Source organism: Phasianus colchicus, chromosome 7 (genome assembly GCF_987193195.1).
Source record: "Phasianus colchicus chromosome 7, bPhaCol1.hap1.1, whole genome shotgun sequence".
NCBI classification, from domain to species: Eukaryota; Metazoa; Chordata; class Aves; order Galliformes; family Phasianidae; genus Phasianus; species Phasianus colchicus.
Genome location: NC_143442.1, coordinates 3168543 through 3196395, shown reverse-complemented (window position 1 = coordinate 3196395; position 27853 = coordinate 3168543). Strand labels below are relative to the sequence as shown.

Below are 27853 nucleotides of genomic sequence, written 5' to 3'. Positions count from 1 at the left end.
TGATCAGATGGTTAAAATCCAGTCAAACCTAAGACAACCTGTTTATGACCTTTCCATGTTAAAAGCTAGAAATGTCTTTTTTTTTTTTTTTTTTTCCCACAAGATTAATTACCATCACTTTGGGAGTAGTGAGCTGGACATTATTATATGATGTCAATTAATGATTAAAAAAAAAGGTGGTTTGCAAATGTAGCACCACAGTCCCTGGTGCATTACATCATTTCTGAAAGATCTTAACACGTGATAAGCAGAGAACATTTTAACCTAAAAGTCTGAGTGTTACAACCTCCTTTTCTGTTGTAACACCCTACCCACAACCTTTTGGCCTTGAAGTCACTCGCAATAAAATTAAGAAGTCAAAAAGAAAAGGGAAAAAAAAAAAAAAAAAAAAAAAAAACCTCTGGAAAAGACAAGACACATTCCTATTTCGCTGTCGAGCAGATAATGCAACAAAATGAGTGGCTGCATGCATTGGGAAACGCAGTGCTGATCTTCCTATGTGCACTGCTCTCAGCAAGATTCGTCATCAAAATCTCGTGCTTGGAGTCGTAAGGTTGCTGTGATTCAGGTATTATAAACTACATAATGCAGTTATCTCTGTGAGAGTGCCTCGCAAATTTCATGTGCTGAGTGAAATGACTCCTGCACTTGCCTAGGCGCTGCTTCCCCAGATGGGCTGACAGTGATCATTTTATGTGCCTTATTGAATTCACTGAAATATTTAGAAGGGTTTCTACCTATATTTTACATCTCCTTCTGTTATAACCTTCTTTTGCGGCAACAGTTTGACTTCTTCGTCAATAATACACATAACCTGATCCATTCTTCTCTGAGCTCTTCTCCTCTTTTGGTGTCAAAACGTTTCTTTGTAAATGAACGGTATGCATTTAAAATACCTTTGTAATAATAAATACCACACGAACATATGTATCAAGGAAAGGATTTCAATTTTGATGACACTTCCTTCTCAAGAACAGACATTCTGGAAGGAAAAAACATTGCCAGCCCCAAATTGATTGACATTTGTTTACTTAACTCTCTCTTCTTGAAAGTCTGCACACCTATTTCAACCTTGAACAGTTTCCAACTGTGGTATACTGGAACATTTTTTCATTTATTAAGTTCAGTGTTGCCAACCCAAACAAAGAGTAATCAGTGATGATCCAAGCAGACCAAGCTGTCTAGCACCATACAATGTATCTGCATGCTAATTTTCAAATTCCCTCACATTTCCAGAGAACTAATGGGATCATTTTCATTCTGTTACAGCAACTCAACAGTTACTGAATCACCATCTGTGTTTTCGTTAACCTGAATCAGATATGAATTCTGTTATTGCAAGGTAGAGCAGCTTGTTTAATGATTCTTAATCTTTTCTTTAATTAAATCATGCAGCCAACCTGAAAAATCTATCTTAATGCAAATTAGGAGCTTTTTTGGCATTCACTTACAGTAATGCACTAATAAGGTTAATTTATGAAGGTTCTCTTCCAGTCTGTACAGATGATATTTGTTCGCTGCATATTTTTAGCATATTGTCCCTTTTTCTAATATTTAAAAAAATATCGCTAATAAAAAGGGGTTGTTTTCACTCACACAAAAGAGGAAGGCTGCGAGCTGCTTTTTGTTTATTAGAAAGAACACGGAGAAGGAAAATCAGTTTCTCCCCTCTGTAAGCATCTCCACGCGGGTGCAGAGGCACAAATCGAGGACTGCTGGGTTAAATGGTTTTGGATGAGCACTGGAGAAATTCAGGCCCCGGTTCAGATGAGCATCTTGAAGTTATCAGGGGAGACAGGGAGTTTCTCTGAACCTTTTGTTTTTTGTTTTTTTTTTCCTTGTAGGTGTGAATTAATAGCATAAAGAGTAAATAATTCTTGTGAAATAAGCCTGAATACTTTTCTCAGTTGCACAATTGCTTCAGCTCGGGGCTCTGATGATCTCAGTCAAGAAAATTTCTGTCTTTGAGCGCATTCCACCCAACTACAAAATTAGTTGAAATCTGTTCAAGTTGCTGAGTAAAGAGTAAACTTTTTTTTTTTTTTTTTTAAGGTTATTTTTCAACATCCACGAGCAAACGGGGACGGCGACTGCGAATTTCAACACACGGCCGTTGCTATTTAATTAAAATCACTGAAGCTGGCTGAAAACTTTTCAGCAGAGTGATTTCACAGCAGAGAACACCGATTCTCAAAATCACAACATTCTTTTCATAGAAATCCATCCCTCCGTTTCCACCAGGAATGAGATTTCAGTTCTAGGAAAGGACTTCTCATCCCAGCTAGGAACGGCAAACCATTACTCCCCTTTTGCAGCAGGGCTGCCCAACCGTGGCAGCCAGGGCATCTCTTTCCACCCCTCTCTGTATTCCCAGCAGTAATTGCTCCATGTCTGACTCCATTAACTATTTGCACAGCCCAGAACAGGAGCTCTAGTCTGAAGACTGGGGAATCTCCATGGCTGACTCTGTGTTTCATTAAAGGTAACGGCAGGACAGAATGCCTGCAGGATGCTTGAACCTTCCTCTTGTTCCTTGAGACCAGGGAATGGAAACAATATCTCACACTATTTGTGCAGTGATTCCTGGCTTGTTAATATTCTGGCGTGGCTGTTTTTCTCTGCCGTGAGGAATTTTGGCCTCTTAGCATGGGGTTCTGACTCTTTGTAAGTGGGAACGCTGCTCTTCCTTTTCCCCTCTTCAATTTGGAAACCTGTTTTCCTGCCATTGCTAGTCCTTTCTGTGTAACATTAGCAGAGAGAATGAAAAGTAACTGCTTTCTTTCCCATTCAGTCATACCTATGTATATTATATGTATATCATATGCTTCTCTTCCTGCTTCACTCCCTAGCAAAATATGTCGATATGTGAATATTAGGATAAGACTGCTTTAATTAGAACCTGTTGCCCTGCACACTATCTTCTCTAAAAACGACCTGTATTAAGATCTGGGGAAAATAAGTCTTAAAGAAAATTTCCTATAACAAATTTTTGGACTTCACCCTCCACCTTCTGCTTTCCAACCCTTTCAACTTTTCAAGTATATTTAAACATACATGACCCACCCTGTTGCTTCCTTATATTTTATGGTGATCTTTAATTTCTTTTTTTAGGGAGGGGTTTCTCTCCATTTTCATTCCTTGGCTTATCTTTAATGAAGTGGAAAATATCTAATGAATGGGATAATAACTGATGCTTACAGTTTTCCTTACATCACATTACAGTATTTTCTCAGGTATTAAAGTAGCACTGGACTCAAATAAGAGGAGTGATCAAACTATCTACTAATGAAGTTACTCAGACAGGAGCCCCAGGACCTGGAAGCTGAACTTCAGAATCCTGAAGAGCACTGCTACAGCATAAGAAAAATCTGGATGAAGACATGGACTGGAGACATGCCTACCACACTGTAAGAAATTGAAAGAATACGATCCCATTTGACTCTAAAAATCTTTCTAGGCTAATTACCAGCTCACAAAGCAGAGAAATTAAGGCAGAGAGGGCATGTTCATGATGACAACCTTTACCCATTAGCAAGCTTTGCATTTTCCCAAGGCTGAAGACAGTTTAGCCCTGACAAATCCAATCAGTGATATGCAGGCGTAACCTCCAGAAATAAGCTCACATTTTTAGGATCCACGGGGCAAAAGATGGACTGCAGTAGGTCACTATTAAAATATTTGAAATCCAGCTTGGCCAGTGCTGAAATGGCACAGTTGGCCTGAAGTCTCTTCAAGGTCTCCTGGCATCTGCGTGTTTCCCCAGTGGCTTTGTGCAGTAAAGTGTTAACTTCTCCTGAGTGGTTATGTATTTAAGGCAGTAACTGTAAAGTAAGGAATTGCAACCTTAGAGCAAAGCTGCTATTTTGAGAATTTTAAACCATTATTGACTCCTGTCAGATCAGTTTCTAGACTTATTGACTCAAGAAGTAAATATAGACTGAGAGAAAGCGAGGTCAAGTCAATATTTATCTTGCAGATCAATACATTTTGATACTAACCAAAAATTAAGCTCAATAAATGCATATATTATATACAGCAAGGTTAGGAGAGATCCATTCAGAAAATTTGTCAATTTGAAATTTCCCAACGGAATCCAACCTTTTGGATTCAATTTCCATTAGAAATTCTGTCCCTTTAAGGTTGCTTAAGTGACTGATCACGAGCCCCCACCACCCAATCAGGTTTCCAGATGATAGCCGGGTAGCAGTGAAAAGAAAAGGAAAGAAAGATGAAGTGAGAAAAAGTTGGTCGCAGGAGCTCGATCACGGCGTTAGGAGGAGGCAGGTGAGTAATGGCAGTGCACAGATATGCCAAAAGAAGCAGGATGGGAACTAAAGCAGATGTGTAACGTGATATAAGTAATGCAATACTGCAATGCAAACATGAAGAAAGGATGGAAGAATGTGGAGGTGAACTTGTGGGAAGGCTGGGTACTAGCTAATAAAGTGAGGGGTCAGTAATTTTAACATTGCAACAAATGGGATGCAGTGGGGAAGATTATTTCGGATGTTGGTTTGCAGCTGTTCCCAATACATCCTGGCAGCATATAATATCAGTATTCTTCTAGCTGGAAATTAGTTTGGTGTTTTCATGTGTCACCATACTGCTTGTTTTGATGGGCACCTGTCATGTCTATAAAATTCCCCAACCATGGCTTAGCCACCAAGAGGTGGCTGCTCTTCCAGGCCTTGGTAGCACTACGGATGGGCTCAGGCCTCTGCTGAGGGCATCACCTGGCACCCTTGGGATGTTGCAGCTCAGATGCAAGGGATTGGGCCAGTTTTGAATGTGTAATGGCAGCATAAGTGAGGACACATAAGGGGGTGTTTTCCACAGGCGGCCTGGGAAGCTGGGAACATCCATTATTGCAAGATGAGGGCTGCTGGTGGTGAGTAATTGTCTTCCATTTGTCCCCACACCTGCAGGCCACATCTGCCCAAGGGCACATTAGTATTTCAGAGGAGCAGGCTCTGCAGTACCCAACCTCTTGTCTTGTGCCTTTCCATGCTCTAGCCTCTGATGCTGTCCCTCTTTTGAGGACATTTTCCTGAACACCCTTTAAGCTACGAATCCACCCTTTGGGGAAGACACATGCTGTAGCAAAATGAATTTCAAACATGTGTCAGGATACACGTGAAATATTTTCAAGAGAGCTTTTTCTGATTTTTTTTTTTTTTTTTGGTCGGTTGGTTGGGTTTTTTTTTCCCCGTAAAGCTTCTGAGCAGGGATGCATTTGCACCCCAGATAGCACCGGTGACCTCCCATTTACACAGCACCTCTCACTCCAAAGATCTCCTGACGCTTTGCAAATTTAGCACAAGCTGCTCTGCTCTTGCATCTCGCTTCATCCAGGGCTGGAGCCCAGCCAGCCCCTGCAGAGATGAGCCCAGCACCTGATCCGTGTGCCCACAACAATGAGCAGGGAGCAAACAATGCTTCCTCCAAATGAAACTCCAGGCAGAGTTTAGACAGGCAGAACATAATTACCCGAACTGGAATTTGGCCAGAGCACTGCAGGTATGGTGGATACTTTCCCTGGGAGCACATTATTGGAAGGAAAGGGCATATAAATGATTGAATTGCTTGGTCAGAAAACACTGTTCTTGTCTTGTGGCTCATCTGGAAAAAAAAAAAAAAAAAAACAGGTTGCCAAAAAAAAAAGCAAACTATGCTGCTACAAGTCTTCTTCCAGATAATTTAAAGTGAATAGAGATGATAAAATGATACACTAATTGGTAAAATATGATTTCATTTGAAATAAAGTGGAGAATCTCACCAAATTTAGCTCTGCACAATGTAGCAAAGTATATTTCTCATCCAGCATAAAAAGGTGCCATTTGTTTGATATCGGTTTGATGAATTATTAATTTTATCACAGCTAAGATGACAGCTAATATTAGAACATTGAATTATTAATTTTCAAATGTGGCAATAAAAAAGCAGAACAAACACAAACTGAGACACATTTTAGGTATAAGTCGACTTGCTTACATAATCTGTTTGAGAAAACAAAACAGCAGAGACAGATATTTAAATCTTGCCAAGCAAATGCTTCTACCTTCAAGCCTCAGGTATGATTTTTAGCCTTACTTTGGAAATAACATTCTCTGACCAAACTTAGCTGATTGGATGCTATACACCCTCCATGTCTGTTGGGCAAAATATAATTTGCTTGGATGAAGATATGGTTTGGGGAGTACTCAGGCCAAGGAATAATACAGAAGCATGTGTAACTCTGGTAGAGCAGTCACTCAATTTTTAGTACTAGCAAGTTGGAAAATGCAAGTTACTCATTCAGAATAGCATCTGGTTTAGTCTTTTGCCCCTCTTCTTTCCTGTTGCTATTTTCACCAATGCTTGCTGCAGGGTAAATAAGCACTCTAAGGCTTGTTTCCTTAAAAATGTCTCTGTGCGATTTCAGTCTTAAGAATCAGCACAGGATTTATCTGGCTCTGCTGTTCCCCTACAGACTAATACCGATTTTCCTGTCCAGTGTGTCCTTTGCAAATATTCCTCCTTCCCAACTCTCCAGATGAGATGGGAGCTTTGCAGCCTTTCTTATTCCATGGCTAAATAGTCAACAAAAGATTTCCAAATGTCACAACTTTTTTATTTTTTCCTATTATTTAGTTTTTGGAGAAGCAGAGATTATTGCAATGCTGTCCCTGAATGTGACCAAGAGTTCAAAAATAGGCACAACTTGTGTGCATCAGGGAAGCTGATCAGTATAGGTGGATTTTTGAGGGCAATACTCCCATGCAAAAGAAGAGAAACAGCTGTCTGTCCCCAAGCCTCATTGGGAATTAATCCAGCTCAAAGCTGGATTAACTTCTATTTAAAAAAAAAATAAAAAATATAAAAAAATGCCCACAAACTTGTATTTCACTGCCACATATGGCGATTATTTAGACTGCAAATATTAGGCAGGGCTAGCTGGTTGGATACTAGAGAAAGACTCCCTTAAATCACTTATTTTTATCCTGTTGAAAAAAAAATGGGGTGGAGGGGAAAAAGCATCTGTCACCCATCTGAGTTTGGAGAGAGATGAGAAGTGCAGGAGGATGATGGAACATCTCTAACATGATGTGAGGCTGCCATTGAGGGAGGGCAGTGCAATGCTACAAGGCAACAGAGTCTGTGTCCAAGGCCCTTTTTTTTTGTTTTTTTTTTTTGCTCTGAACAGACTCATGTCAAAAGAGAAGGAAGACTTTCAGTACTTACAGGGGGCTTATAATAAACGTGGAAACATTTTATAAGAAGTAACGGTTTTAAACTGAAAGAAGGTAATTTTAGATCAGATGTAAGGAGGAAATTGTATATGCAGAGGATAGCAAGGCCCTGGCATAGGTGGCCCAGAGAAGCTTTGGGTGCCTTATACCAGGAGTTGCTCAAGGCCAGGTTGGATGGGGCCCTGAGCAGTCTGGTTTGATGGGAGGTGTCCCTCCCAAGGCAGAGGTTGGAACTGAGTGATCTTTAAGGTTTTCTCAAGCCTTTCTATGACTCTGTAGGTACCTAGGACTTTTCCATTTCAGAGTGACGTATGATGGTCATTTATCCACCCTGGGAAGAGCAGTGAGGCACGTTCGTGTTTCATTCATTTATATGTTCATGTGCAAAAAAGAACATATTTTTTTTTCTTTCTTTTTTCTTTCTTTTTTCTTTCTTTTTTTTTTGCCACGGAGACTCAGCAGTGATTGAAATACCTAAAAAGAGAAAAAAGAAAACTGTTGGTTTTATTAGAGCGAGTTTCAAGGTCTGTCTGTTTGCGCACTGTCCAAATCTCAGACAGCTCAGCTCAGGGTTTGCACCATCAGGTGGGCATTTCATTAACAAAAACATCAATATCTGCCGTGGAAGAATTGTTCCCATAATGGACACTAAAATCTTTGTGAGGGTTCTCCTCTCTGTGATCTATCCCAAAAAGAAGAGCTGGAAAGAATTTAAAAGATTCTCGCCACCTTTTAAAGGTGATTCTTAGTATGCGGTTTTGAATTTCTCTGGTTTCACACATTGCTGGTTATGTTGCCTATTATAAAGGATTCAGTAAGACACACTTTCTCCCAGTGGTATTTTATTTTGACACATCTCAAATGAAAATACAGCTCATTATCTTATACAGAATTCAAATATGTTGTCACCTGGTTTTCCTGCATTAAAATATTATTCATTTTCGCTGTAGGTATATGAAAAAGCAGAATGACTCTGTAATAAGCCTATTTAGTAATTTTTATTTGAGTTTAAAAATATTATTTATAATACACTGTGAAATATCTTATATCAGCCCTGTTGGGGCAGGGCTTTCAGATCAGTCAAAATCTGAAACCCTTTACAGGATGCAAATTAAGGGGTTGATTAAAAGAGAACTGCTGGTCCACTGTTTTTGGTGAAGTTTCTGCAGGCACTACAGCAATGAATGTGGGGCTTGCTAAGCAAATCTGTTTTGAACATTTTCGTTTTTTTTTCTCTTTATTCAGTATATAAGATATAAAACGTGAAAACTTGGCTCAACTGGGTGTGCCAGTCTGTTGAGTTTACCTGATCCAGAAGGTGTTTTAAATTATGGAAACCACAAGAGATCAATACTTCTCAAAACATCACTGGCACGTTTGAAAATTTTCAAAATGATATGATTTTGTCAGGTTCCCACAATACCAATTCACATCTAAAAAAGCACGTCCATCTAAGCTCTTGATTAACCAAAACTAACGTTAAAGAGGTGGCCTCTGATCTGTGCATTTGAATTTCAATCTTGGAACAGGCTGCAGAGGATGGATTTAAAGTTCGACTTTTGTTTCATTTGCAGGAGAACGGAAGAGCTGGCAAGCTAAGACACTACCAGTACTTTGTGGAAACTGACATATGAATTTGTTCTACAAATGTGCCAGGGACACACTGATCCAACAGTTAGATCACTTCCAGAAGACACCGAGTTAGATCTCCGAGTTCACTTCCAATTGCTGACTACTACTATCCAATAAAAGAAAATTTCTGCATAAAGTAAACAAGGTAATTAATTATAGCACTGAGCGATATCCCAACAAGAGCTCCAAATTTCAAGCGTACAGAAATAGATTAAAAAATAAATACTAAAATACTTTAATCCTTAGGACAGAGAAAGTTCTTCTCATTGGTTTTGGGGACTTGAGGTTGTGGATGTGCTTGATGGAGGTGAAGCAGAAATAACTGAGATTAGATTTGGTGATTGGAAAGTGGAGGAGGAGATTCTGCTGAAAGGACAGAAGGGACAGCAAGCATGGAGATCTAAGTGAATACATTAACTTATTTGGGAATGCATAAGACAGAAAAGCTCTTGAACATCATGGGGTATGACCCACGCAGAATTATTGCACAAAAAGACCTTTTTTTACCTTTTTCACATGTTTTTAAATGGCCTACGTCTCTTATATCATGAAACACAATTTCTTTTCTGCAATCCTATTAAAGACTGGTAACTTTAAGGTCTGAAGTCTTAACTATGTTTTTGCTCTTGAATATAACCTGTTGATAGCGGGCCACATCGTTTGAAAAAGAGGTCCAAAAGAAGAACACCTCTATAAAGGAGATGTATCAATAACGAGGAAATACAGCAACAGCAGCAACATGTTATCATTTATTCTTTTTTTGAGTAGACCAGAGGAAGACCAATGGTCACTGTAGAGAGAAGAGGGCATAAGAATGAGAATTGCAAGAGAAGAAAAAAATCATTAAAAAATTCTTCCTTCTCTGGGATGAATACAGGGGAGTAAAAGTGTTCCTACAAAAACTGAATTATGTTGTGATTTTAAATATGGTGTGAGAATGAAGGACATATGAGCTGCAACGAGACAACCAAAGAGGAATTATGTGATGTGTTCAGGCTGGGAGCTTGCTTCACATGACAACAGGAAGAGAGGAAAGGTGGAGGAAAAAAATACAGAATCTGCTCTATCCTGAGCCATTAATGTCAACCATGTTCTTGTTTTGTAGCAAGTTATATTTGCTGATGGTTCCCAAGCACTTATGACATTCAACTTTGCACTGTCCCCTAAAAATTGGAAAGATGTCTCTTTGCGAATGACCTATAGCTTTGATATCACCAAAACTAAACAATTAATTTCCTTTTCCTTAAGTACTGGTGCTTACCCTTGAGGAGCAGAATGCTGTGACCTTTTATTTCCAGTCTGAGGACAGTTCTATGATAGATGGAATAATGCCAGTACCTACTTTTCATTAGATTGTATGATTTGACTTTATCTTGCACGGTCTGTGTGGCTTGAGTGAATAAGTCACTCCAAAATACATGAGGTTTTCATTATTACAAATGAATCTTCATCATTACTATGTGGATGTAAGTACTCTTGGGCTGCAGAAGACAAAGAGACCCAAAGGCCAGCACAAACTGATGCCAACTTGTTGCCTCCTATTCCCTTAACCCGAACCTCCAATGACCTTGGGCCACTGAAACATTGGTATCCCTTAGGGACCTGCCTGGCATCCCATTTGGGGTTTGAAGGACAGGATCCTAGTCTTTTGTGAAAACTGTTGACTAAAAATTCTTTTTTCCCTTTTAATTCTTTTACCTTAAGAAGGGAAGAAGATGAATGGCCAGAAGCCACCTCCTTCTTGTCTGGACCAGCCTGCCTTCCTAAGAGCAACAAAAAGCAACAAAAATGGCAAAGATGAATACCTTCCTCCCTTCACATAAATCCGTTATTTATTTATTTATTTTGTTTTATTTTTCCCATTTATTTTGCAGTTGGAAAAGTTCTGGGATTTCATCAACAACTTCCCAGTTTGACAACGAGACCCTCATGACCCAGCAGTGAGTCCCAGTTCCCACCTGGGTGCCTCTGGAGAATGACAAATCTCTTGGATGTGCTCTCACATCCCAGAAGCAGAGGCCAGGAACATCTGTCTGTTCCTTCCCTTCCTTCAGACTGCCCCGAGGAGAAGGGAGGCAGGCAAGTAAGGATATGAAAGGCAAAGGCTCAACTGGCCGTGTTACATTAGCCAACTCAAATAATTCCTCTTGGCTGTGGAAACAGCCTTCCCATCCAAAACTGTCTTTTTTTTAAATTTAATTTTATTTTTTTTCTTCCCTTTTTTCCCCCCCAAAAAACAAGAACAACTTATTTCCAATTTTGGGCAGGTTCCTTGGCTGAGGGCCAGCTCTCCCCATTACCTCTCCGTGCTACTTCCCAACGCCCCTCAAGTGACCTGACTGAGTGCTTCAGGGACCAAACTTTACCAAACAGGAAAATCAAAGTATGCAAATGAAGCTCGGATTATTACATATATAATGATGGAAAATGATTTTCCTTTGCTGTTGCCTGTGCCCAGCTTCCTTCCCTATGACTCTGAGTGCTTCAGAGCTGTATATAGCTGTTGAACTGAAGCACCCAAGGATGGCTCTGAAGCAGGAAGAGAGTTCAATCTGCAGGCTGGTTTTCCAGGCACTTTCTTTCTCATTCTCCACAAGATGGTTGATATTCCTCCGGATTTTGCTGTTATTATTTGGGTGTCTCTACTTCACAGCAAAGGGCAGATGAATGCCTTGTGCAGCCTCTTCAGTCCACTCTAGATCTATTTTAGGCTGAGAAGACTGTGCTGCTTGGATAGATGGGTGCATTTCATGCCAAAAGCTCAGTCTTTCTGCAAAGTTAGGCATCTCAGTTTGAAAAAATAAGTACAAGGTAAAGCTGTTTGAAGCAGTGCATGAAGCTGAGTTGTTATCAGACATATATATGGCATAAAGTATATATCCTGATAGGCATTCTCCTACAGAGAGAAATGGCAATGTTTACTTGTGCATTTTAATGAATGAGAGGATGAATATTGTGACATGAAATCCTATCCACTGTACCAATTCAACAGGCATTTATACACTGAAGTCTGAACTCTGCATAACCAATGGAATCTCAATGAAGGATGTGGAAGAACACTTGTCTGAAGACACCTACTCTTTATTTTTACTACAAAGTCAATTACCATTTCAAAGCAGGCATCTGACATGTATAACATCAGGAGACAGATGTTGGCATTGTGATATTGTGATATTAATTTTAAAGGAGAATTTTTTCATTTTTTTTTAATGTTGGCTTCCCAAGGATTAAGTTGAATATTCTCAATGTAGTTGAAAAAAGAATTTACATTCCTAAAGACAGACATTCTTGTATTCTGTTTGGTTCTATAACTCACTCCTTTCTCTCTTAAAGCAGCACAAAACAGAAAGAACTTTTGGTTTCATATAAAGTTTTGCTTCAGCTAATCTTTCTGAAAACATGCACTTTTTTGGCTGTTTCAGTTATGAATCACAGAATGGCCTGGGCTAAAATGCTCATCCAGTTCCAACCCCCTGCTGTGTGCAGGGTCCCCAACCAGCAGCCCAGGCTGCCCAGAGCCACATCCAGCCTGGCCTTGAATGCCTGCAGGGATGGGGCATCCACAGCCTCCTTGGGCAACCTGTGCATCACCACCCTCTGAGTGAAGAATTTCCTCCTAATATCTAGCCTAAGCCTCCTAAAATGAAGCTTATGCATAATCTATCTTTATAAAGGGAAGTTTAATGAGTAAAATTTGAGTTACTGAGGTGTTAGCACATGTAGCATTGAATCCTTTTTTTTTTTTTTTTTTTATCTCCTAAATCACGTATTTAAACTTAGTTTGGGTCTCTTTTGGTCTCACAGACCAAAATCCCTGCTGACTCCTCTCTGATCCAGGCAGATTGAACTGAGTCGCAACACTGCTCTTTGCTGGTACACGTCCTCATCCCCAGTGCCAAGAAAAACCCTTTCCCTCTGTGTTTTCTTGTTAGCAATACTGGTATGGAGGCCAAGGACCAACAATCTTTCTCTTAATTCTAAAATCCTCTCCTCCAACAGGGAAAAAGGAAAATGATTGAGAAACCTTTTGCTATTGTTCGGTTGTTTGGTCATAAAGGGGAACTGGACTGCCAAGCCATCATCCCAGTAGCCCTAAATCTCTGTGTAAAATATAGGCGAAAGGAGAGAAAAGAAAGATTTATTGTTATTATTATTATTACAGACTACCTTTATAATATATGTTTCACTTAAATTAATATTTTATAACTCTATATCAGCCACTGCAGTCACCCAACAGCATTTCTTATTTATCCAGTTGGACATACTAATTTGCTTTTATCAAAATACTTGGGAAATAATTGTCTTACCTCTCCTAGGACATGCTACAGGGTTTATTCTCTCCTTGCTATCTACGTAGTTATAAATCCTCATGCACTGAGAGCAGAATAGGCTTTATGTGTCTAGCAATTTCTTATGATTTCTAGGCTATTATCCCCAAATCCTAATTAACCATTATTAAAAATAATGTGGCCTTTCTACCACGTGAGATATACCAACGTGATAAGATACGATGTGAAAGTTCCAAGTATAATGTAATTTTGCTGCTTTACTTTTCCTCTTTTATTAGAGATTTCTAACATAATACTGCGTTTTCATCCAAAGTGACAGGATTCAGTGCATACTTTGCAGTATATGTTTTGCAAACTGCCACAACAGAGTTGCTGGATTTAGTTTTCTAATAATCATACAGCCATACAACACGCCCATACATGTCAGAAACTGAAGAAAGCAAATTTATACACAACAACATGTATTTTGTGGATAGTGATAACCCACCCAAATCTAATTTAATCAAATATTTAAAGAGGTAATAATTAATTTTTAAAGAATTGAAGTGAACCGTAACGAGGAGGAAATGTTATTGTTTATTTTTAATGCCAGAACTGTATTCCTGATGCATTTTTAATATTTCATTAAGGCGGTAACTTTCATAGTGTATTTTTTCAAGTTTCATATCTCACTGATTTATTTTTTTTTTCTGAAGAAGAAAGGTAAAATGCTGTAGGGAAACCTAGAGCTTAGATTGATGCATTCTTTGAGGAGCTCTTGCTAAAACTAACTGAAGTCTTTTTAAGCAGAAGCCTTCTTAAGCCTTTCTGGACACGCAATCTAAAACCAGATGTCTTTCAAACAAGCTAAGGTACAGCTGAGCTGAGCAAAGGGTTCTTCTTTCAGCCAATGCATGTGTTCATTGGGTACTACTTTCTATTCTGCTTCCGAGCGATCAGTCATTCTTACTTTCTGGAAGAGGTATCTGCAAGAAAGGTTTTAAAGCCCACTGCCTTTCAAACCTGCATTCTGCCCTTCCTCAGTCCTTTGTTTTTTGTTTTATTCCTTCTTTGTGATGGAGCGTCTCTCACGTTTTTGAGCCTTTCATACTCAAACTGTGCAAGCCTATTTATTTCACTCTGGTTCCAGCCCTAGTTAAAGGTGTGAACTACCAAAGTGGATGGGGGCACATGCACATTAACACTGCTGTGGAAAACATTGCCTGACAGATGGATGCATGTTGAATGGGTGTTTAAAGAAAGGTGTTTGCAATAAAAATCCTGAGTATGGCATCAGAGGGAGACCACACACAGTTTTCTACTTTTATTTCTGTAATATATAGGGGTCACGCTAGTTTTAGTCCCTATGCTTTGTACTGTCACTTACTCACATTTGCTATTTCGTATATGTTTATATTTGATATTTAATACTAATAATTTATATATTAATATTTCTGTGTTTATTTCAAAGACTGGCTGTTTTCAAGGGTCTATTCTGCAGCACGAGGGTCTGAGTCAATATACTGTAAATCACTGGTTTATTCGACAAACAAAATACTGAAAGGATAAATTGAATTTCTCCAGTTTTAATCACCTGCTCTTGATCTCTGGGGGGTACTCACCTAATATGTAGCAGTTATGGAGCTATGAGTATGATGAGCAGATACATCCTTGCTTGGGTTTATCTACCTCTGACCAGCTCTAAGAACTGTTTAAATTCTGGTTGAGAATTGAGGCAGGTGATTGTAACTAGATTATCTTAGAGGGCCCTTCCAACCCAAACCATTCTGTGACTCTTTGAAAGAGGAACTGTAGAAAAGAAGTTCTCTCCATTTCTGTTCCTAAGTTCTTAGCTGTTCCCCGGATGGATAACGGGACTTTTTAGGCACAGCACTGCATTCTCTTTGCTCTTTTCCCAAAATATTTCTGACTCAGTCATCTCCTGCCTACACAGCGAACTTTTGTGTCCCCTGACTTAGGCTGAATTGGTTTCTCTTTATGTACAAACAGGACCGCTTTTTTTTCCCCCTGATTTCATAATTGCTATTTCTATTTGTTTGCTTCTTTTAGTTTTCAATTATACTTCCACTTGACTATCAAGATTATCAAGAAATAAAGCATGATTCACATGTACACATAGCTTACGACCTTTAGATTCAAGTCCATTTATATAAACTTGCAAATACAAAAGGATATGTCATAAGACCTTGTAGGCACCCAAATTGTCAGTGAATTCAGCCCATAACTGATTTGTTCAGCTTTATTGAGACCTCTCTATAAGCTGTGCTTGTGTTATGACAGTAGATTGTTTACAGATTCTTAAAATGTCCTGAGTCGATGGAAAAAAGGGCAATTTTTTCCTTCACAATATCACTTGACTTTGAGGGGAGTGTTTGAAGCTACACAACCAGAATAGGAACATTCACACCCGCTGTATGAGTGGCTCAAAAACCCTGTCATTTCTCTCAGGCCCAGCTCCAGCAAGCACTTACACACATGCTTAACTTTATGCACACGAGTAATCCCATTGATTTAATGGGATTATTCCCCTATGCACAGTTACGCACACATAAATGTTTGCAGGACTGGGGTCTATTTCTCTTGCAATGATTTGAAACCTGTGGAAGAAAATACTGTATGCAAGTTAGATATTATTTAATGGCCACATATTAAGCCTGAATATCTCTTCTGAAATCGGTGAGGCTGTGCCACTTTGTTTCTGCCTGAGAAACTGCCCTCTTCTGTGCACAGTGTACACTCTTAGCTTGCTACAACACATAGTGGCTATTACAGCATAGAAAGGTGTATGGGAACTGCTGTGTCACAGCCTGAACCACTGATTGAGCACCTGAGGAAAGGACCTGGTCAGCCCTGGGAGCACAGGTGAAGGCAGTTCACCTTTATGACTGGAAGGGTGCACCTCTCTTAGACCCCATTTAAGGGCTGACTGCAACTGGGCAGGATCTCTTTCTAGAGATCCCTTCCTGGTGGAGCTTTCCTCTTTGAACCTGGAATCTTCTGATACAGGTGAGCAATCTTCTTCCCTTCCTATATAGCACTTCCCTTCCTATATAGCACTTCCCTTCCTATATAGCACTTCCCTTCCTATATAGCACCTTCCTATATAGCACCTTCCTATATAGCACCTTCCTATCGTGCTGATTCTTTATCGTTACACCTCTGTTTCCCATCGTACTGATCTGTTCAATTACTACAAAAGGGGAATGGAGTGGTAATCAGTAGTAAAAGTACTGAGAGAGAATTCTCCATGTCCAGAGGTTGCTGTATTTCAAAACTTGATTTATAACTTGACAATGGCATTTAGAAAATGTTCCGTTATGTGCAGCATATCCTTCTCATTAATTAAATAACATAATAACTCAGAAATATTTCATATACGTGGAAAAGGCTTACTCTCTATATATTTATATACAAATAATGGGATTTATACACAGAAATGTAGAGCAGAAAAGTACTTCCAAACATCGGAAAACTATGTATAAAAATGTGATGTTTGCTGCACAGGATGAATACTGTTATGAAAATAACTTTGGTGAAAATAACTGAACTTCAAGTTGCCTCTGACTTGGATAGTTTACTTCTAATTTGAAATTTTGTGGCCAAGATAATTTTTAAAAATTTAGGGCACAATCTGCCATAAATGATAGAAATTGAATATAAATAAAATAGTATTTCTACTACCAGTGATGGGAATCACAAGCCAAATGTACCCATGGTGTAGGCAGCAGGAAGGCTTGTAGAACAAAAGCAGCTAAAGGAGCAGGTTTGGCCCAAACACGTTTTGATGTGTGGTGTATCCTGTTGGCTGAACAACAGCATTATTAAGCAACTTGGTCTGGAGCATCAATGGGCAATGAAGAATTTAAAGATGGTCTTGACTTGAACGTGTTGCAAGAGGAATCATGCTGTGTCATTCAGTAAAAATATAATCAGTCTTATGCCACTGGCACATTCAAACACCTAGTGGGATATGCTGGGCATCAGTGTTCAAGGCTTTATGTAAGGTAACAGCTGCTTTGGTCAGGCAGTTAATTAAATGTGTTAATTTTCCATACAACCAACAGTAGTGACAACAGATCAAAGTCGAATTTTATGACATTTCAGGGTTCCCTTATGTGATCACAACGGTGGATGGCACCCACACAATCTTTCACATCTCTTCACTTGTATGACGATGCCTTTCCCCTCTGAAAAGTTTCAGCCTTTGAATCTGCAAATAGTGCAATGGTAATACAATGGTCTAACTTGCTGGATATTGCCAGTTGTCCCAACTCCAGTCTTGAAAAGCTTAGTTTGGGCTTATTCCCATCCTGAAGATGGGAGATGTCTGAAGATGAAGCAATTCATTTGCAAAGCTATTTTTAATTTTCTCCCTCCTGTCTTACATCTCTTATTATTAACATTCAATGAGCAGATCTATAGGGTGGAAACAAACTAGTATGGTATTTTTGAATAGATATCGTATTCGTCAGATGTAGAATAACAGAAAATTGTTTCCTTTTCCTTGATAGTTCTGTTTGCTGCATTGCAAGATGACAAATTCAACCTTTTCCACAATATTGCTACTTTCATAACACAGTAATAACTCAAAGGCATCGGGAAAGATAAGGTAAATGGAGATGATTCATGGAAACGACTACAAAACCTTTTTAGAAATAATGGACTGACAAATATGAACAATATTTGAATAATATAAATGAACTAGACAAGTTTCCTCCCCACCAAAAGGATAAAACACTGTGAAGAAATGTGGAAGAAATGTAAAACAAGTTAAGCATATAAGGACTGACCGAAAATGAGTCACACTCCCACGCTTTTGGCTCACAATTTGAAATACTTGTTTTTACTTGATTGGGTAGCCACTAAAAGTATATAGTAAGATTTGTTTGAATTTGATCTGTCACTGTTTTTGATGGCTGACAATGATTTTATGACATATGTCACATAGTGTCACATCATTCAAAACACATTAAGTCACGCTCTATCCCGTCATTTCTGAAGGCAATAATGCTATTCAACATGACGTGACATGAGGAGATGTAACACAACTCAACAGCTGAAAAAATAAAGGGAAAGTTTTGTAGGTGTGACACGTAATTTCAAGAACCCATTGTAATGAATCTTAGATAGAAGATCCCAGGAGCTAAGTTTGTAAAAATGGATCCATTGCCTGACTTGTGTCTTTAGGAGGATGAGGTCTGGGTTACTGTGCACAGAGGGGCAGTAAGTGGATAATACAGTCATGACAGTAGTCTCACTGGGCTCAGTGGCACAAACTAGCTCTTCAGGAACTACTTTTTAGGCATAAGACTCTCCAACAAGAGACGAGATTGGAACTATATGGTTTGAAACATCTCCGGGTGTTTTAGAGCATTTAAAATTTCTGCAGCCTCAAGGATGTCCTAAGCAGAACCCATTACAAGCTAGATATTTGCTGGTTGCAGTCTTCTAACAGCTTCTTACAGCTGTTTATGAGGGTAGATAGTGATAGGAGAAAGGGGAGTGGTTTTAAACTGAGACAGGGGAGGTTTAGGTTGGATATTAGGAGGAAGTTTTTCACACAGAAGGTGGTGATGCACCAGAACAGGTTGCCCAAGGAGGCTGTGGATGCCCCATCCCTGCAGGCATTCAAGGCCAGGCTGGATGTGGCTCTGGGCAGCCTGGGCTGCTGGTTGGTGACCTGCACACAGCAGGGGGTTGGAACTGGATGAATAGCAATGAAGCTATGCCTCCTATAAACACAAACAGCCTTTGGCTAGATAAACAGGAAGTTCTCTCTTTCTACACCAAAAATAGAACATCAGCGCAGAATACAAAGTTGTCTGGTCAACTCTTCAAGATCTCAAGTTCTACAGCTACTTGGGTTGCACCATAGATATTTTCCAGGTTAGTTAAATTTAGCCATGCACACAAATATGGTATGCTTGCTAGCATTACACAGCTCCAAACTTAGGGCTCCATGAACGCAGTTTAGTTACACATTGTTTTTCTCACAGCTTTGTTGGTGGAGCCTATGAATGTGGATTCTCTAAGATCTTTGGATACTATCAGAGTTGGAAGCTGAAGATCAGCCAACCTGAAATCCCTCCTTATAAATCCCCAGCTGGAAACTTCCTCCAACTCTTAGATGTGCTGCTAACCACTGAACATTGCAAGTGGGGCACACAGCACCAGCGAGACCTGATGTGATGTCCAAAAAACTGCTAACAGCTCTGAATACAAACAGAAATGTGGGCACAACTTTCTGAAATTATTCACTACCCTATTTTCATAATTTCCTATTAATTTCTTGCAGAACTGTTGCTATTCTTTAGGCCTGATTTTTCCCTGCTGATTGTTTTGGAAGACATCCTTGATATCTGGAGTTTCCACTGTGTTCTAGGGCAGCTGAGAACTGATCTGAGTAATATCCATTCACCTCTTTTGTGACTTTTTCAAAAAAAAATAAACAAACCTCTGCAGTTGTGTAACTATCTTTTCAAAATGTTAATTACTTGCAGGCTGAATATCTTGACGTTCTTCCACCCTTGCTCCTAAAGAGAAACTCGTGTAAATTCTCACTTTGTCGTCACACCTGTTGGAAAGCACTGTTACAACTTAGGTGTGAAAAAATGTGAGTGAACTATACGTAGTAAGGAAAAGTACACACACCAATCTCAATGTAAGTGCATCACCGCTGCTATAAAACAGACAAAACTACTTTGGTGACATTCGCTGTTACTGTACGTTGACAAGTTCCCATTTAATTTACTACATATGGTTCTACGTCTCCATAGCTACTCTCGTGAATTCATTATTCATTAAATAAGTGATGAATTTACTCAAATATTGCAGCCACATGGCCGACACAAATGCATTCTAATATTATTAACACGTTGCCAACTTGCAACTCTTCGAAGTCTGAGTAAATGTTTTGACAAGAAGAGGCAGCAAGAACAAATAAGTAGTAGCAGTCTAGATGAAGTTCAGCCATAGTTCTAACAGCTTTAAAGTCTTAACAGTGTTTTCACTGGGGCAGTACCAGATAAATTGCTCTTATGTGTGCATACAAGAGACTAAAATTCCTTTGAAAGTTTATAATTTCTCATGGGAAAACACAACATAAAAGTTACTTTTACTCATAGAAAAACAACACCATATTTTCCTGTCAACCTTTGCTGTTGGGAATTTCAAACTTTTTGCATTTTTTCCCTGTGATTCTTTGTCGGCCCAAGGGACAGGCGTTTACAACATAATTTACTTTCAGCATGTCTCTGTAAATCACTGTAATACTTTCTATGGCTAGTAAGACAAAAAGTGCTCTCAAGTTGGACTGACAAAGTACTTTTCTGAGCCTCCAACAGCAAACTAAAAACACCTCTGTTTCAGAAACACGGATTGATACACAAAAGAAAAGTTTTACGATGGCTTTGCGTGAATGTTTGTATTTAGAGGTCGTAGCATTTATTAGGAAATATTTATTGAACCGTATTTACTTGCAGTAAAATATATGGAATGCCTGGAAAATAAAAAGTGTGTTGGTGGTACAAATTAAAATCACCAGCATCTCGTGTTCGGAGAAGCTGTTATTTTTTCCTTGCTGTTATTGGGGTCTGTTGTTGTCACTGTTGTCGTATGGGCTTAGCAGAGCTGTCTCGGATTAGGTGATTTAAGCATGGCCTCCCATAAAAAAAAGCTGGAAACCTGTAGAGCCTTTCAGCCTCACTTTTTGAGGCTGCTGCTAATATCAAGGCTCATTCAGTTTTACATTAGAACTTGATGACTTGCACATTGGTTGAACCTTCACCTTTTACAACCTTAATGGGGATTTATTAGCTATTTCACAGTGTGTAAATTTGAATCTAGGTCAGATGAGGAAGAAAAATAGGGCAAATCTGGGCCTTAAGTATAACCTGCATATAATATATCAGGATAAAAAAAAAGGTGCAAAATTAAACAGATGATTAAAAGTGTCTAGAGCAGTCAGAGTCTGAAAAAAGAGCTTGATAAATTAGGGGTGTTAGCGGGCTGCTTTTTTTTTTTTTTTGGAGTTCAAACTCAGGTGACTGGTGAAAGTCTGGTTTCCACGCAAATTCAGCAGATTAAGGAGTTAAAATAGCTTGTTAACCTGTTTCTGCTAACTGCTCGCAAGAGGAAATGTAACACAGGTGTGTTTGATATTCGCAAGATTAAAGCTTTTGTCTACCATCAAATGTTCACCACATTAAAGCTGTTTTAATGAGGTATTGGAAGATAATGAATGTAAGCCTCTAATTCACTGCAGAAGAGACAGCTTGCCCCTGCTCTGACCTCAATGCAGCCAGGTATCTACAACAACATATTAGTCACACGCAGACCTGAAGCTAAAATAGCCACTGCCTTTTGCAGCACTCATCTGCTACAGGCAGAGGTGCTTCAGGTGCTGGAAGTTTTCTGCTCAGCATCCTGGAAATTTAAAGTCAGATATTCCTAAAGCGATGGTACCCATCCCTTAATACAGGAGGGCTGCCTGGAGGAGGAAAAAAAGCAGCAGGCACAAGGAGAGGTTTTTACAGTGCCTGTGGATGGGGGAGTGAGCAAGGGGAAAAAAACGGGTGCAAATTAATACTACTGCTCAATTATCATTCATCTTAACGCTTAGAGATGCTTAGATAGTCAATAGCTGGAGCGAGGAAACGCTGGGGAGGGCTTTCTGGTTCATCTGATTCAGTATCTGATATCTGATGGAGTCACCCTCCTGCAAGGCGAAGGTATGCTGCTGCTTAGTTGTTCTTAATAGAATAAGCTCCAAATAAAAATAAAATAAAGATCCCGAAAGGTTCTCCAAACCAGATTTATTTTGGCATGCGTACGCAGGAAACTATGTACTGTAGCAAGTTTTAAATACTGTATTTGGACACTAATTCTCAACTGCCATCATCAGTTTGCTGACAGCCATCTGCTTGGACCCTGCTCCTTCCTCCCATTCAGCACAGCTAAAGTAAAATATTGACAGAAACAACTTCTGCAGCAAAAGTGGAAAAGTTAATAACATAACTGAAGTCACACAGGATTTTTCTCTAATGTTCTGGAGCCCTCCTCCAATTTTGTTTTGCTCATGCCTTTATTTAGACAAGTCCCACCCATCCTAAAAATAGGAGGCTGTATAGCTGGATATCTTTAGATGAACAGGTTACCAAGGAGAAATCTATAGCCTTAAGTGCCTACCAGATAGTTTGTGTGACTTAATCCTAATGAGCAGCGCACGTGCTTTTGGGGAGCTGGCACACTGTGCAGAACATTGTCAATCAGAGCAGCAAAAACGTTGTCACAGTGCGGCTGCCGCCGAAAGATGCAGAGGAACATGCAGCAGATTGCTAGAATGGTGATGTTAGGAACCCATGCAATGCCTTGTGTGTCATACCTGGGGCTCAGGTTTGCCATCGTGATGCTCAGGGCTGCCTCGGCACTTTGGATAGCTTTGTTCTGCTTGTGGCTTGTTGTATTCCCCACCTGAATGAGTTGGAGCTGCTCAGCACAAAGCAGGCTCTACCTTCAGCTCTTTGCAGGAAATGCCATTAAAGCTCTTGCACAGGTCACAGGGCAACGCACGATAGATGACTTCACCACTAATTAGTTCAAAAAGAAAAGTGAATGTGTGCCTACATACACACAATCACACACAGATATACGTTCACATAAATAATTTATTTATCGTATCTATTTATAATACATGAATCTTTTATATTTTATGGAAATACCATCATGGTTTTTAGATTTACATCTCTTATTAAATTCCCCACACAACAAAACACAACGCTACAGAAATATATAGCCCTGCAAACTGATTCAAGACTTCTAATCCAAGTGGTCTTACTGTCTGCAATATTCCTTTCTAAATTGTGCCATTATGTCCCACAAATTGACTTGCAGTGAAAGATAATTTCTTTTTATTCTCTTGCAGTGTTGCAGTAGAAAGAATCTTTCCCATAAAGAACAACGTGACAATTTTCACATTGAACTTCCTGCCACGTACATCTGTGGCAGTTCTGCAGATACACGCAAATCCAACCTGAAATCAGCTCTGAGAGTAGATGGGTACGTTTGATGAAGAGGTCAATTAAAACCACAGAGTCTTTCAGCACCCTGTGTCCCAGGTGCTGGACCATGTTGCCATGAAGTGTGGTGAGGATGGCCCTCCAGCCTTATCACTCTACCTCATAGGTTCTCATAATCTATAGGCATAAAACACATAAAGAGATGAAATTGGGAAGGGAGGAGGAAGCACTTCTATTGTGCACTTCTTCTGAAGGTACATCCACTAGCCAAGTGACATTTGGATAGTGGGAAATGTTTATTCTCTGAAAGAGTGGTGGGACACTGGCAAAGCCAGCCCAGGAAGGTGGTGGATTCCCATCCCTGGAGCTGTTCAAGAATTGTGCAAATGTGGCACTGAGGGACATGGACAGTGGACATGGTGGGGCTGGTTGGACTTGGGATTTTAGAGGTCTTTTCCAGCCTTAAGGATCCTGAGTTTGAATTAAATACTGTATTTAAACTTGCAAAGAAATATATAAACAAGGCACTATTGACCAAGAAGCCATAAGAGCGATGAAGCCATAGGAGTGATGAAATCCACATTGCAAATTATTTTGCTTCTACACCTCCAATGGAATTGATGAACATTCACTAAGATTTTAATCCCTGACATAGATGAATGTCAGGAATTATAATTTTGTAATATTCTTTAGTTTTTATAACACATAAGCTTTCAGAATGTGGTTGTAAACTTAAGTCCTTCAGGTAAATAAGATAAGAAAGGAGTAAGTTATCACACTTTTTGGGTATTAAAACAAGCAAATCTCTCAATAAAGGCCAACCAGGGAACATCCTGTTGCCTGCCGTGACACAGTGACATCTCAAAGATTAGGGTGTTTCTCAGCCATTAGGAGCAGTCACCACTTGTATGGAGCACAGAGCTCAGCACACCTCACAGGGGAACTCCTCGCCATGAAACCATGGCCATGAGTCTAACCAAAAAACTGCAGAAGAAGAGGAAAATTGACAAAGTTCTCTTCTGTATATACGTCCTACTGAAGTGTAGTATCTTCAGACTGTCTCTTGGTATAGCATTTTTGATGCCAGCACTTACGTCAGATGAATCTACAAAGATGACGATTGACGTTACTGGAGAATCTACAAGTTTACTGTGAGCAAATTGTCATAAAACAGACCAGCAAACCAAATTCTTCTCCCTGACTAACCTAAGACATAAACATGCACGCAACTCTGCACAGCCATATCTAATTGTAAGGTCATGCCTTTTTTTAAATGAGCTTGCTAAAAGTTTACACCAAGTTTCCTCAGTGAAACAGGTAGGGTCTCATTGATCTCCAGCCAGGGCTGTCATTAAAGAGGATGGGGTTCCAATTTCTGATTAATGAAAATTTTAATTATGGACAGATAACGAAGAGCGAGACACGTTTCCATGTTACTTTAAACAAAGAAGAGTTAAGGCCTTATCTTAACTATGCATTGGCACTGCAATGCGAAATGGTCATGCAAAATTAATTTTTAATGTGTTCAATTTATATTAAAAATTTCTGCAAGTGTGTGATTTTTTTTTTTCTAAGGCTGGAGTGCTACTTCATTTACAATATTCCCTGAAGGTGTTTTTTTTTTTAAAGAGACTCTTAAACTGAAGCCATTTTAAGGGTTTTATGAGACATTATGTGAGCTTTCATATGCAAGTTAGTCGTTAAGTACCAGATATTATATTCTGTAATATGCTTAAGTGATATTAGAGGCTGTATATAGCCTGCAGTAATGGCTATTGCTGCTTTTTTAATTTATCAAGAAAATGTTGCTTAAATAAGGAGCAAATCAGTGCTTGGGTGTAGAAAATACAAATGTACAGGAAGTAATAGTATCATTGCAACACAGTTTGCATGTCCAGCTTCCCTGGGGAGCAAACAAGAAGTCTGCTTTCCCCTACTCCTGCTGACATACATGGAAGACCCATACACATAGTGATGGAAATATGCAAAAAGGGAAATTTCATTGAGTCTCACTGAACAGTACGTGACTGCTGCTCCTCAAGACTTCATGAGAATTAATATTATGCCCTCTGTAACTGTGGTTTTTTTTTGTACAATCCTTGGCATTCAAACAAAATAGCATCTCACATTTGGACGTGGACCAGTGAAGTCTTTGAATGTTCATCCTACAAAGGGAAATATTTTTGTGAAGTTGGTTTCATTGGTCAAGCTATAACAGCTAGCATAAAAAAAAACCTCACATGGTGAACAAACTTGCTATTTTTCTTTTGGCCCTTCTTGCTGAGAAATAAGAAAGAGGGAAAAAAAAAAGAGAGAGAAAGAAGAAACCTTTAAGCTGACAAGGCTGTAGAAATAGAAAAGTCACTTGACTTTAGAGATGTGCTTCCTGCTCCGTGCTCTGACACAGAAACAAACCCTTTTGCAGTTGTGCTGCACAGAAGTGGGACACAGGTGTGTTTTGCCCTGCCCACCCCATGCAGTTCTCCCTGCTCTGAGCACAAAGTGCTGCCTGGAGCCCCGTGCTTATTCCCTTCCCTCTGACCAGGGACCACAATTCTGGCACAATTTGCCCAGCTGCAAATTCCCACTCTCCTGCAGTGTTATGATTGAAGAAATGTATTTTAAATGAAAAAAAATCATCTTTTCCATCTTCCTTCTCTCACCCAGCTGCTGTTTCCCACCCTGATTCCTGTTTTTTTTCTTCTCCTTTTTTCCTTTTTTCTTTCTTCCCCCCCCTCCCCCCCCCAACTCACACCATTCTTCTCTTTTGCTCCCCCTCCTCCTGGTTCTCCTTACAGCTGCAGATCCTCACTCCTCCTTCCATCACCATCTCCATCATCCCCAGCTCTCCTCCCTCCCCTGACTCGCTTAAATATTTCAGAGAAAAGCAATCCAGCTCCATCCAGGCTTCATGGCTCTCCTCTCTTCTCGTCTGCATTCATTCTCACTTGCTGTTCCTAGGAGAAACAAAGTCCTTGGCACACTACAAGCTGTCTAGCTAACGAACCTGGCCACAAACGAGCACAAAGCAGGGCACCAAATAGGCAACGCAGACCTTAGCAATCAATACCTCAAAAGAACTCTTTTGCAGGCAATGCATGGGCCCAGGTGATGCAGCAAAAGCCCTGGACAAACATCTCCCTGATGACCTGACTTTATGCTCTTCCATTCATCACAAAACCCTCATTGATGTCTCCAAGATCACAGAATTCTAGAAAGGCTTGCATTGGAAGGGACCATAAAAATCATCTAAACCCAACATTCAAAGATGAGGAAAATATAGGATTCTCCAAGGGAAACGTGGTAGCATTTGCTGTCTGCACTCATGCGTGGGGATTTATTATTGTTGGAGGACAGGTCTGCAATGTGGACTGTCCATCATTACAACTTTAAGGTGTCTTTTGCTTTTTACTGGGGAGTTTTCTGCAATTCATTCCCACCTTGTTTGGATGAGGTGCTGCCAAATGCGTTTCAGTTTAGCTCTTTCCGTGGCAAATTTGCAGAGAGCTGGACTGAAGGCCAGTAAGAAATAACAACATTAATGAAAACACACAAACAAACAAAAAGAACAAGAAAAAAACAAAACAACACACAAGCAACCAATATACTTAAGCAGCAATATATTTAACAAGTGAATCAACAACTGAGTTACCTCCTCTCTCTGCTAAAGCCCAAGCCTCAACCCCAGCAATCTGCCTGCAGACCCTCTTTCCCCAGCCACTTCTGGACTGATAACAGGAGCCAACTTTTATCCAGTTTCAAGCTCTTTCATATGCTCCAAACCATTTCACACATTTCCCATGGGGTAAGTGAGGAAGACTCTGTACAGAGCTTTCCTGTAAGTGTCCATTTGGTCAAAGGCCAATGAGGCTCTTCAACAGTTACCTACTTCAGTCCTGCAATCCAGAGCTTGAACTGGCTTAATCCACAGGAGACAACACCAGCATCTGCTTCTCTTCTCTCTCCCAGCCCTTCACACACATGCACAAAGCCTCATTAAATTAATGAAGATACTTTTCCACCCTTCACCTTTGTGCATGTACCTCTATGTCTATTTTCTACACACTAGCTGCGTGTTTGCATGTGCATATGTGCTCTTCATGTGTGTGCCAAGGTACCTTCCCCCAGTTACATACAAACAGATGTTTTTATATAGAACGCATATTATAAATCTAAATCAATGCAGGAACAGAAATCTGAATAAATCACAGCTAAGTTGCAGCTTAAAATAAACATTCTGGAAAAAAAAAATAAGCAAATAAACTTTTTTTTTTTTTTGGCAGAATGTTTATTTATTTAACAACAGCAATGCAGTTGCTTACACTTTCTACAAATGTTTTATCTCTTCTTCCTCCGCACCTGTCCCTGAGTGAATAGAGCCACATCTGTCTCATCTTGGCATAACAAGTACACATCTACATCTGCGAAAGATGATTCCATTTTTTGAAGGAAGCACTGTCTACTTTTACACTCCTGCAGTCTGCTAGAAATTATTGCACAATGGATTTTGTGTCTTGCAGGAAGGCTGCTAAATAGTGAATGGTGAGTTTGGAAACGATGCAACCAAAGTAATGCCTGATTTTAAAAACAAATAGTGAGATACAGATGTAAATATACGTTTATTCTAAACTTTACAGAGATGACAGATGCACTGATTAATGCTACCTTCATGTTACTGTCTCTAGCA

General features: G+C 39.6%; 2 protein-coding genes and 2 long non-coding RNA genes across 6 annotated transcripts in view; 2 read left to right on the top strand and 2 right to left on the bottom strand.

Moving 5' to 3' along the window:
• LOC149917179 (uncharacterized) overlaps nt 1-2854 on the top strand; it is a 43155-nt gene extending 40301 nt beyond the window's left edge. For both annotated transcript variants that reach the window (XM_090143499.1, XM_090143498.1), the window contains one exon: nt 2053-2854. In XM_090143499.1, coding sequence (XP_089999625.1) covers nt 2053-2147 — 95 coding nt within the window. In that variant the 3' untranslated portion in view covers nt 2148-2854. The remainder of the gene's footprint in view (nt 1-2052) is intronic.
• LOC149917176 (uncharacterized) overlaps nt 1-27853 on the bottom strand; it is a 226912-nt gene that overhangs the window by 1710 nt on the left and 197349 nt on the right. Inside the window, exons 3-4 of the transcript XR_016468106.1 lie at nt 7513-7703; nt 5488-5619 (exon numbers count right to left, since the gene is read on the bottom strand). The gene's annotated coding sequence lies outside the window, so the exon portion shown is untranslated. The remainder of the gene's footprint in view (nt 1-5487; nt 5620-7512; nt 7704-27853) is intronic.
• On the top strand, nt 15854-20745 carry LOC149917178 (uncharacterized). Of its 2 annotated transcripts, XR_016467975.1 has the most exons (4): nt 15854-16156; nt 17662-17759; nt 18947-19036; nt 19147-20745. It is a non-coding gene; the product is annotated as an uncharacterized LOC149917178 (long non-coding RNA). The 2 variants fall into 2 exon arrangements; XR_016467974.1 differs by lacking the exon at nt 18947-19036.
• Nucleotides 22828-27234, bottom strand: LOC149917177 (uncharacterized). Its single transcript, XR_016467973.1, has 3 exons — nt 27056-27234; nt 26607-26678; nt 22828-24271 (listed from the first exon to the last, which is right to left on the bottom strand). It is a non-coding gene; the product is annotated as an uncharacterized LOC149917177 (long non-coding RNA).